Source organism: Rhyacophila brunnea, unplaced genomic scaffold (assembly GCF_057557595.1).
Source record: "Rhyacophila brunnea isolate RB1 unplaced genomic scaffold, BYU_Rbru_1.0 scaffold_2, whole genome shotgun sequence".
Taxonomy (NCBI): Eukaryota; Metazoa; Arthropoda; class Insecta; order Trichoptera; family Rhyacophilidae; genus Rhyacophila; species Rhyacophila brunnea.
The window spans coordinates 47,011,509-47,024,489 of NW_028232859.1; the positions used below are offsets into that span (position 1 = coordinate 47,011,509).

Below are 12,981 nucleotides of genomic sequence, written 5' to 3' on the forward strand. Positions count from 1 at the left end.
TTTTTACTACATATTAATAACATTAATAACGTTTTCATATTTTGGATTCGATTTTAATTTAGTGTTCCTATGTTTGACCTTTACTCCTATTAGAATTATTTTCATATTGCCATATTGTATTACACAGATATTTTAATATTAAAAAAATAATTTCCTCTTATTATTTTTCAAATATCTAAGATAAATATAACCACGAAGCGACCCTGTGCGAAGCCGGGTACTTCAGCTAGTATAATATACGAAATTATATGAAGCTGGCAAAAAACATCCTTATCATTTATATACTCGGATTTAAATTTGGAACAATCAAATTATAAACAAGATAAGAGAGAGAAATGCATTGTTTTCCTTTATTGTATAGTGGTGTAGTTACCTTATCGAAATACTATGTGAAAGGATTGGGGCCCAACCGGATAAGGGGCCCAAATCTCAGTCTGATAGTTGTTAAGTAAATGAATTTTGTATGCACATAATAAATCGCACGGAAATCTGAAAAGGATTTTAAGTTTCAAAATAAATCGCTCGAATTTGGACGCATTTTTGTAGAAACACTGAGGGGGTCCTGACACGATATTTGAACAGGAGCCAACTAGTTCATTTCAATTTATTTATATACCTACTTACACATAAAATATTTTTTTCACCACAACCATCCATTCCATTTTTATCCATAATCCCATCTTTCGAATTATTGACTTCCTAATAGGTAGGTATAGAACGTAAAAATAGGTCGTAAAGAAACGTAGTGTTCATAGACATTTTTTTGTGTTTGATCGAACGAATTTCATACTATAAATACACCTTTTTACCATGTCCGATCCTAAGATGTATGGGCTTCCACAGATAGGAGTTTGTATTAAAAGATTTTTTGTTTTTACGATAAATGAATTTTAGCCACTTGCTCAACCTATTAGGTTCATAATCTGGTCCAAACACACATTGAAAAACAACATGTGAATTTGCCAGACCTGAAATTGTAACCCGGGACCCACGACATTATAAGCCGACGCAGCAACCGTTCAGCCATCGTGGCTGTGGACGATGAGTTAAAATGAATTTGATCTACATTGTAATGAGGGTCATTATTTCAAATCTGCATTCATATATTTACAGCGTTATTGTCCTATGGCCCTACAGTTGTCCGCATATTGTTATAGCATGTTTGTAGGTCAAAAATGAATTCTACGTACGTTGCAATAAAAATGATAATTGCAGATTTTCGTTCATGCTTTTGACCTATTTTGCAAAAAGTGGTCACTTTAATATTGAGCTTTCGTCTGTGACTGCGTATCCTGGTAGGTATATATGACTGTACCAAGGTACCACTGGATGGCGAGTCTTATGCTGAAGATTGAGGATTTTAAGGTCTTAAAATATTCTTTTCACACCTGTATTCTTATGTATTTGTTCGTTTTTTCAATGTGACTATGGTGCCAGCTTCGTTATTTCCCCAAGATATTGAGTGAACTTTTACCAAGTATTTATCATCAAGTCATTACTTCATGCTACATAAAAATAATTAATACATACCTCAGGAGTGAAGAAAGCGTCCACCCTCTGCATATCAGTTTGCATGGCTCCTCTGATGGCATCGTCGACTCCGTGTTTGGCGTAAAGTGAGTAAGGATTGAAGAGCATCTTATGAAGATGTACGTATTCGGGTGTTTGGTATTGTCCGTTCACCACTTTCATCAGCGTCTAGAGAGGAACATATAAGATAAAAATAATAATGTATTCTCACCGCGTTGGAATACCTTTTAATTAATGAGATTTATTACGAAAAATTAATTATTAATGATTATTACGAATGCTAAGCCCACACCGTTTTTTCATTGATTGTTTGAATCCAAAGCATGTGCGTATTACAGACCTACAAACTCATCTAAAGAATGGCCAAAAATGGAACTACGAACTACCATAGGACACTATTTTGAAAATATCATTCGAATGTCAGATGTTGTCCAGTTACGAGTCTTGATTGTGTAGTTTTTGACAGTGGCTCCCGGCCATGGCCCCCACATCCTGAACCGGGCCCCCATGCTAGGATCTTTAGCGGGCCCCTCTACTTATCTCTACGGATAAAAGCAGTGTTATGCTCACAGTAGTGTTTTCCAAATGGTGTACGCGGTAAAATTAATGTGTATATTTAGTGTTTTTTGTTGTATATTTTAATACATCCATTCGAATTAAGGAGTTGTCGAGTGTCGATAGATAATTTTGACTTATTTTTTACTAATAAAGCAAAATTGGTTTGTGTGTTTATCTCACTTATCTGGTCGACTGGCCTCGCCGGGCCCCTCTTGAGCCCGGGCCCCCAGGCTAGAGCCCTGTCAGCCCCTCCTTATGGGGGCCATAGGCTCCCCTATCCCATTCTTCAGATAAGTTTGTAGGTCTGTAAGTTGAGCAGGTAGCTTACATAATTTTATCGTAAAAAACCCTAAAGTCCACATTTAATTTTAGAGTCATTAATAAATTCTAGAATACTTAGGTACATAGTAATATTATGAATAAATTAGGCCGTTTCCAATAGTATCATCACCTAAATAAAGAATACCTAGAGATAGAAAAAGGCGATTTTCAAATTAATTAGGTCAGTATTATTAGGAGCAATGAATGGCTGACAATTTATTTATGACCCCGAATTTTTCTTCACAATTTTGAGCACACCTCATTTTTCTATGGCAATATAGCCAGGGGTTCCCAAATATTTGTTGATTTCGAACACATTAATTTGTATAATATAAAATAAGTAAATAATTGCCATAGTTTTAGAGATAAAGATATACCTAAGCAATCAGTACTTATCTATAAATAATTTTATGAATATTCGCACCGTGAGTGTAAAACCAAGGCATCTGCAAAATACATATTTTGGATATATTAGGGTTTGAAGTCTTCGCTTTGTTAGGAGAAATAGAGTTTCTAAAAAAACCATAATATTTGGTTTATATCTACATTATATTGCACGTTCTTTCAGTTACTTCACTTTTACATTATCAAGTTCACGACTTTTGCAGTTGTTTTGCATTTAATCTCGAAATTGAAAAATTTGCAGATGCCTTGGTTTTACACTCACGGTGCGAATGTTATTACACAACAGTAAAATATCGTGCAAGTATGTATGTGTTTTTTTTAGAAAATTAACGGAAAACTTGCTATTTTCAGTGCATGAAACAGACAATTTGTAAGAAATAAAATATGACAGGTTATTTTCAGAATCGGCAAGTTTCAGGGGGGAAATGGGGAGGTTCATTTTTTCCACAAGTTGGTAAGTAATTTGAAAATGAAATTTCCCTTTTCACCTTAACACAGATTACTCCTTACGTGACGGCCTAATTAACCTTGTGCACTATTGAAAATAAAATATTTGCCACTGCCATTGCCTGCTATAGATGATAGCAGTTTGGAGAGCAATAACGTTTTTCAACCAGATTACTTCGAGTATTGATATATTCCACTTAAGTGAGAGTGAGTTTAGAATTTTAGATGGACGTTATTATATAACATACCTACTTAGATACTTTGTGTACTTTTTTGTACTTGTCGACTGCATTTTATATTTATAGATATGAATCATTTTTCTATTTTCATTGAACTACTTATGTACTTTTTCTTTTTTAATATTATGTTTCATGTCATGTCGTGTACGTCTTGAACTTAAACATTGCAATGTTCACTTACGTAAATAAATTTAAAAAAAAGTGAATAATTGAATCAAATTGAAATAAAACTGAATACATTTATATTGCCTTACTTACTTATGATAGAAGAATGTTGTCGAGATGTTTATACATAAGTTTTAGATTTATAAAATATTTGTTTTGAATTTACTATTTTTTTCTTTAATATTTCTTCATTTTTATCAATATTTTGCATCGAGCGCATTGGCGGGCACCCGCGAGCACGATGTTGGAAACCACTGGATAGCTGTTTGGAATAGAATATAAGTAATAACCTTAATTTACTAAATTGCCAATGACATTTTAACCGGCCAACGCCCTGATTGTAGCGTATGTATATACTACTAGTAACATATTTTAGAAAATGCCAACTCGCAGGTATGCGATCGCTACCCGGTTGACCCGAAATTTTCATTCCATGTTTATTTTCCGCCCAGCTGACATCGTTGAAAATGTTACGCCAATCGCAATGCTGCGCCATCTATTGGCAGCAAGCGACACCAGTAATATTTTGGTGTGATCTCTTGGCTGCGTGACATGATTTAAATATACATTGTTATGAATGCCATTCATTAACAAAAAGTGAAAGCGGCGTCTATTATTAAACTGGTGCATTGCGAAATAATATCCCGAAGCTACAGGTATATAAATATTCCGACATGCGATATAACGAGAATAATTATATTCATAGATATATTCATTCATACCAATTTAGCTTGTAACGTAACCACCGTAAAATAAAAAAAAAACAAAAGAAAGACATACATTTTGAATAAAGAATATTCATCAATCAAAATGTATTTACCGGCAATAATGTGTGTGCAAATCTGAATGCTGACGCCGCGAAATGATTTGCGATGTTTGGATCAACGGATGCATTGTAGCCGTGGTAATATCCTTGTTTCTTTGGCGAAAGCTCCAATTTTTCCATTGCTTCATTACCTGTAGGTAGTAAATGTATAAAAGAACATTATATAATTAATTTTCATACTAGAACTATGTACGTTTGTGTGTAGTTTAGAAAATATAATATAGTAACTAGAAGTGCCAATATTTTCACTTCACGGTTATGTATCTACTAATTACCTACTTTGGTAATCTGCTTTGTAGTCATGTAAAATCCGAACAGTAATTTCATTTATTACATCTATGCTTAACATAAATATTTTATATAATAATATTATTATCGTCGATGGGCTGTGATGGAATTTAAATATATAGTATATTAATTTTAGTGGTATACAGAACATTGAGAGCATTACTCAACTGTATAGATGAAGTAAGTATTTTAAAAACATTTTTAAAAACATGTCATATTGAAGGTTTTAACAGGTCAACGACGATTTATTTATAGTATTTATAGTAGACACATTTTGCCCATTACGACTACCCATGTAATGTTAATACTCTCGTACAGACTATTTCGAAAAATTTTCAAGAATAAAGATACTTAATTAAAAATAAAGATATAAAAAATATATAAATTATTTAAAATTAAATTTCAATATTGTGTACTAACCTTCTTAAATACTCTTAATTAGAAATACTACCATTAACTCTTGCAGTCTTTCGTTTAATTGGATTTAGTAGGTAATAAGTGTTAAAAGCTGTTTTTACGTTATTGCTCTATTAAACCTCAAATTTCACTGATTATCGTAAGTATGTAAATTTCTATCGTTAGACAATTCGAAAACCAAAAAATCACTTGTTTTATAATATATATTTTTATTTTTTGCGGGCGGTATTGACGAGTACTGGTACGGGCGCATTTGGTTTGGCGGCAATGTCCAGGCGGTTTTGTCAGGGTGACGATTTGGGGACGATTATAGACAAGAGGAGGTTGTTAGAGATTTATGGGACGAATAGAGATTTAAAAATGAATTGACAGATATAATTTTCATTACTTTGAATTTCAATCTCACATACCTACCTATTGTATTGAGGGATGATATCAAATTATTATTTTTGTGATATTACAGCAAAGTTTTTCAGTTCAAGTCGAAGCCTAAAAGCGTTATATATATTTTTAATTATTAAGTTGATCTTGTTTTACAGTTTAAAAAGGTTGCATTTTCTTTTTGCTGCGATTGATAATCAATAGTAGCGTTGAAGCCTGTTTGTCTTAATTCCTACCCCAATTTGAAGTTACTAGGGGTATATATTTAGCATATTAATGTTTCTATGCCTTACCCAATAGAACTGGTAAAAACTCATTATAAGTGATATGCTGCATCTGTGCTCCAATAATTCTCCTTGCCTCTTGGTAGAGAGTCTCGTCATCCCAGTTAGGGTTTAGTTTGGCCAGCCATCTTGCCACCCTGTTATGCTGTCGCGCCCACAGAAGATGCATTGTCGTCAAATGGAGATTTTCATTGGCTCGGACGTCACCTGGAAAATAATTATAAAAGAGTCTATTTATTACTAGAGATTATTTGTATAAAACTACAAGTCTCTTTCGGCTAGATATTTGTATGGATCTGAAAGATGCACTTGCCCACTATTTTTTTATAGACAGATTATTTCTTCAATGGAAATAAATTAAACATACATTGGATGTTTTTCACTTTTTATATAGACATTTGTGTTTATCCATCTGAAATAGTGACAACATACAAAGGTAGCTTAAAATACTGGAGACCCCGGTTGGAATTTGATTTTGAAACACATCTATTTACTACAATGTCAACGACAGGGGCCCGCCATTGATAGTTGTTACCCAAGTGCCAACCCAAAATGGCCGCCCCCGAATATGTATATATTTAAATGAAAATATATAAGAAACGAAAATAGCTGAAAAATCATTAATTTATTATCATCAAAATATTTATATACTTACGGACAAATTATTACGTAATTGAGTTGAATAATTAATATTAGGTATTATAAAATGCATTTTCTATGTATTTTGCCACCCGGGTGCTTCTCACCCCCGCTTGGCGCATCCCTGGTCAACGATAAAGATTAATGCTTAGAGATTATGTTCTAATATTTTCTCTCTTAGCCAAAGCTTACCAGAAACAAAGCAATATTTCCCTTGGCGATTTAGGTCCTTTTCATTGCAGCCGTCATTGGGGTCGTGCGACGCAGGAAGAAGTTCTCTTCCGTCTTTCGTGGACAGCATCAGGAGTTCTCCATCCTCGAATCTTCGGAGAGCTTTGGACACATTTTCGTATGATCCGTAAACTGTTGATCCATCAATATATGCGGTCGCCTGATTCAGTTGCTCTCGTGGACCTGGACATAAAAATGAATTATAACCTATTAATATGGAATACTACCTACTTATTCATTTTTATATACCTAAGTAACCATATTTAAAAACAACTTTAACGTCTATACAGCTTTGCAACCTTAAATTAGATTTAGTTGCATTCAATGTCTAACACTCTAACAGTATAGTCAGTGATTCGCTAATTGGGGGTGTTAGGAGGTGCAAAACACCTGGGCGGCAAGATTCAGGAGGCGGCTATATTCGAACAAATAATTTTTAATGATTTTATTGAAAGTACATGTTATTCAATTATATAATAAGAACTCCATGATGAAAAGTCGCATGAGGTGCAATTATTCTCTTTCATGTCATCGAATATTAATTTAAAAATGCTTTCGTGATCCATTGACACATATTTATCGATTTAAGAAGCTTTATCTTATAACTAGCTGAGCCAGCTGGCTCTCGCCAGTCTGTCTCGCTAGGTCTTGCAGACGGCTTGGCGGTATTGTATATTAATATAATTGTGAAGTATGCATAAACGGCGCCATAGTTTTCCCTTCGGGATGGATTTTCATTTACGTCAGACATTTTGACATTTCGCTGATTTGTCAGTTTTACAATTTGCATCTCCTCACTGCCAATACAAATTTGGAGTCATATGCGTAGTCTATTCTGGAGTCAGGCCTTCACAATATCACCTGACACCACTTCAGGCTGCTAGGCCTGCTATAGCAGTGGATTGATCCTGGTTGATAATGATTTAAATAATATGTATAACACCAATTATTGTTGAATACCTTTTAAATATTTTTGGGTTATATGAGCCAATTGAATGTATATAAGTTTCATTGGTTTAAAAAAATTATCATTTAACAGCCATAAAAAAATGTTACTTTATTAAATTTTGAAATAATATTCTATGGTTGATCCAGTATTGCCATGTCTACTGAAATTTCAGTAGATCAACTGATATTTTTTGCCAATATACTGAATTTTTGATTTTTTTTTCGAAATTCAAGAAATCTACTGATATTTGTGTTTCTCCACAATTGTAAATTAACTGATGATTCTTTCAATAATAAACTTGAAATGATTTACGCATGACCTTTTTTGATGTTATACACTTCTAAATTTACATAAAAAGCATTGTAACTCTACCCAAGAGCGCCATTTTACCCATTAATATCATCATTGTTTACAGTAAATTAACATTATTAGTTATTGTTATTCTTATTAGTTTTAAATCATATCTAATAAACTACATTTTTCAAAATCTACTGATATTTTATGAAATCTACTGAATTTTTTGTCAAAATCTACTGAAATTTTAAATTTTGACTTGGCAACACTGGGTTGATCGCATAGTCAGTGTCGCCATGTCTATCTACTGATTTTTTAAAATTTTGGCTTGGCAACACTGGGTTGATCGCATAGTCAGTGTTGCCATGTCTATCTACTGATTTTTTAAAATTTTGACTTGGCAACACTGGGTTGATCGCATAGTCAGTGTTGCCATGTCTATCTACTGATTTTTTTTTTTAAATTTTGACTTGGCAACACTGGGTTGATCGCATTAGTCAGTGTTGCCATGTCTATCTACTGAATTTTTAAATTTTGACTTGGCAACACTGCAACCCAGTGTTGCCAAGTCAAAATTTAAAATTTCAGAAGATTTTGAAAAATGTGGTTTATTAGATATGATTTAAAACTAATAAGAATAACAATAACTAATAATATTAATTTACTGTAAACAATGATGATATTAATGGGTAAAATGGCGCTCTTGGGTAGAGTTACAATGCTTTTTATGTAAATTTAGAAGTGTATAACATCAAAAAAGGTCATGCGTAAATCATTTCAAGTTTATTATTGAAAGAATCATCAGTTAATTTACAATTATGGAGAAACACAAATATCAGTAGATTTCTTGAATTTCGAAAAAAAATCAAAAATTCAGTATATTGGCAAATTTCAGTAGACATGGCAACACTGCTGGGTTGATCGCATAGTCAGTGTTGCCATGTCTATCTACTGAATGTTTAAATTTTGACTTGGCAACACTGGGTTGATCGCATAGTCAGTGTTGCCATGTCTACTGGAATTTCATTAGATCTACTGAAATTGTTGTCAGGAAAAGAAGAAATAATGATATTTGTGATGAACAAAAGTCACTTTTTACATGATTTTTTAAAAGACACTTGTGAGATTATGTCAATATGCACGCTTTCACCAAACACAATCGTTGAATTTCATACATTTTTGTCAATCAATGGTATTTTGAAGAAAAAATCAAAAAATCTACTGAACTTTGAAAATGTTAGTTGGCAACACTGGTTGATACCTTTTAAATATTTTTGGGTTATAATGAGCTAATTAAATGTATATAAGTTTCATTGGTTCAAAATAAAAATTGATTCAACAGCCTTACAAAAAAAAAAAAAAAGTGACATCATATTTTAAAATTTTCCTTGGTGTCGTAAAACGCCGATATGTCGTACGCCCGCGTTTCAATGAAATGATCAGTTTTAATCGGAATTCGTATAAATGTTATTGTTTATTTGAATATTTATAGTTATCTATGGGTGTTTGTTATAAATGTGAGTTATTATATAGTGCTGTGCATTTTTAAATCATTAGGAGACGTAAATAATATCACCTGTCGTTTTTTACATAAACAACAAATAATGACGTATGGTACCTTGTTTTTAAAAGTGATTTTTTTGTGACTGTGTTAAGTTATATAAAATTGTGCTCACTTCAACTTACAGTCACTCGAATGCATCTCATAAGTAAATATGTGGTCAGTCAATTGAAATACCGTATGTTAGTATACATAGCGTAATAAATTTATAGTGTCAAAAGACTTGATTTCCGTCAGAGGTGTAGAAACTTAACTTAAACAGAGAACTTAATTCATAAAAATTTAAATAAATCAGTTCTAATATGTTTATCGATCAATCTTATTATGATTAGTTTGTGAAAATTGATTGTATATATCGGTTAAAACGCATTTTAAATTTAAAGCGGCCATCTTTGTTTAGTCGGTTCGAGTGTTGCAAACATTGTGAAAAAATAAATTCCCATATTGTCAATAATGTGACGTATGTGCCGGAAAGCTTTAGAGAAACATCAATATTATATCGCAAGATAACTTAAATTCGGAAAACCCTTCCTTTCATACTCTATATGACCTATTTGAATTTCGAACATTCCATAAGTGTGTTTGGCGTTTTAACCCATCGGACGTGACGAATAAGGCACACAATCGCTCGCAAAAACGGGCAAATCTGTAGGATAATAATATATATGAGATAATTGAATTTGGTAAGTACAATATTTAATAGATAAAATAAGTCAATATTTTGATGACAATAGAATAACTGTTTCAACTTTTCTTGAATTTTTGTCAAATTTCCAATAAAAAAAAATTGAGCTGGCACCCGGGCGGCAGCCACCCTTCGCGCGTCTCTGTATATGTATAGTTCACAATGCATACTGCACATAGCTGATATCAGGCCAGCACCTACGTACTAATTACTAATATATACTAGATTCTTAAAATATCATCATCAACTTCCACTACCGGATGTAAGCCCCACCACGATTATTTACCTTCTCGGTTCTGTGCATTGCGATGCCGTATACTTCCTCAGAATTTAACTATTTTTAGCCCTATATCAGGCGATATCCTTTTCCAGGGAACAAAAATAAATATGAGAACTGGCTTACCCTACAGGGTGTGGTATAACGGTACGGATCTCGAGTGTGGAGAAAATATGGAATAAACTTAAGCTTTTTCCCATACTTAACACGTGTTAAAGAATATGAGTCTATTTTTAATACTTACCTCTGTCTCATAATATGCATTACAGATTGTCATGTAAACGAAACGCGTATTGAATATTTGATAACAGTCGGTGCGCTGTCCCTTGGTTTTATGGCTTATAGCTTTGTTCTGGCTTTCACATTTATATCTTATTAATCTGGTCTGTGGTCTTTTCTTTTTGGTCGTTTTAAATCTCTTGATAACAGCTGGATGACTAGAGGTATACAACCATTGTTTTTTTTTAATTGAGTTATGTTTACCCATTTACGTTTAAAGCTTTGAATAAACTCTATTACATAGCATTCACTTGTTTTTTTTTTAATGAAGCCCATACTACGTATATTCAATTATAATAATAATTATACGATATACCTACCTATCGTATAAAAATGTAGATATGTAGCTACCGATTCCTAATTCGGAATTTCAGTATAAAGTAGAACATCGTAAATGAATGCAACACCCGCGAATGACTCGGTCAACGTTTAGGCTGACTTTAATTCTATTTTGTGAAAATGATAAATTGGAAAAAATATTGTAAATGTTCTCGAAAATTCTAAATAATGTATCAGTGAATCATGCATAATAATATACAGAAGTACCAGGTAACTATTAAATAAAATGAGTTGAAAACATCTTAATATCGCTTGAATTTTATAAATAGATTATTTTACTATTGCCGTTTCTTTCGATGCTGAGGGTCACGACCTACAACTATTATTAAACATTATAGTTTTTCCTAGTTTGACACATTTATATGTTTATAAACTAGAAACAAACAAAACACTTATACTAATACAATATTCCATTACGGTGTGGGATGAACACTGGCTGAATGCAAATGGAGTGGAGTGCTGGAGAAACGTATAGGTATTCTACCAAATTCCATAAACAGCCAAGCACAGAAACGCCTCTATTTTGAAGGAACTGAATATCGACGTTTGAGCAAAAAAAATACAGAAGCGCTGACATTCCGAAGAGCAGAAAAGTCACAGGAAACTTTGAAGGATGAAGATGATGTAGAAGAATCCCGACTGGCTGAAGTGACCAGCTGAATTACCTCAGAGCTGTAGAGTGCAGGAGGGAAGTGCGGAGGATCATCGAGGATAACGGGATGTATGTTGATTGGAGTTATGTTTGGTTGTCATACTATCCACACTCTATTCAATCTACCCGCATTTCGCACTACCAATTTATAAAAAAAGTTGTTAAAATACCACAAAAAAGAATAATCACCTAAAGAACAGGACGGGGCTGGCGCTGATCTAACGAAGTTCATGCAGGAGACGTTGTACTTCAAGGTATTAGGATCTTCCGGACTCAGCATGACTGGGAAGCATTCAGGGTGTGCGCGAAGACCTGACGACTCAAAAGCCTCGCAACACGAGATCGCCGATCCGTTTACTCCTGAAAGTTTACACATGACTATCAATTGTATTCATTTAACTAAAGGGTTGGAAGCCCTTGTTTGGTAAAAATGATATATTGTTTTTTTTCAAATCATGGTTGATCCAGGACAAGGTTGCGAGAATGGCTCATTGTTCGTAAGAAGTATGTTAATGTAACCTCAATATTTCTTAGTAGGTTCCTTTACTGTTACAGTTTTGGTTGGTGTAATGTTTGAATTTTTTAAAAATTTTAACTTCCCCATCTTATTAAATACACGTAGCTCAATATGTTTTACTTTGTGGGATATAGTTTTTCATGCACAATCGCATTAAAACTCGGAAATTGATTCCTTAAGTACTAATGCAAAAATATACATTTATTACCAAGGATTAAGAAATATGGTTACCTAGACGCTTATAATATTTTATTAATAACATAGGTAAGTCTAATTTAAATGCCTGAAATTTAGACCAATATGATATTATACCCCGTTTACACGTGCATGGATTTACTGCTGACAGTACGTATTATCGCGGCCATAACAAGAAAATGCACGTGTAAATATGTATTATCCTGTAAGTTGCAAGATTGCATGCATAAATCAAAAAAGTTCGGAAGCTTCTGAATTTTCACGCGACAGTTGGGATTTCTTAGATATCTGCGCCTGCGCAGTAGAACGATAGTGGCGAACTTGCCGAAAAGAAAAAACGAATTACATCGATCAGACACTCATTTTGAGATTAACCGATTTTTATGACTGTCAATAATAGTACCTACCATAAAATGACAACATCGCGTCTCGCTCACGCTTGAAGAATGAGATTGGCGAGACAGTCAGCACTTTTACGTGTAAACAGTTAATATCACGATAG

The 12,981-nt window shown here is 33.4% G+C and overlaps 1 protein-coding gene across 1 annotated transcript in view; it reads right to left on the reverse strand.

Annotated features, from left to right (window-relative positions):
• The window catches only part of cd (peroxidasin homolog cardinal), an 83,621-nt gene that overhangs the window by 44,540 nt on the left and 26,100 nt on the right, over window positions 1-12,981 (reverse strand). The window contains exons 7-11 of the mRNA XM_085947138.1: window positions 11,957-12,127; window positions 6,693-6,914; window positions 5,871-6,068; window positions 4,486-4,622; window positions 1,531-1,698 (exon numbers count right to left, since the gene is read on the reverse strand). Of these exons, the coding sequence (XP_085803264.1) occupies window positions 1,531-1,698; window positions 4,486-4,622; window positions 5,871-6,068; window positions 6,693-6,914; window positions 11,957-12,127 (896 nt within the window). The remainder of the gene's footprint in view (window positions 1-1,530; window positions 1,699-4,485; window positions 4,623-5,870; window positions 6,069-6,692; window positions 6,915-11,956; window positions 12,128-12,981) is intronic.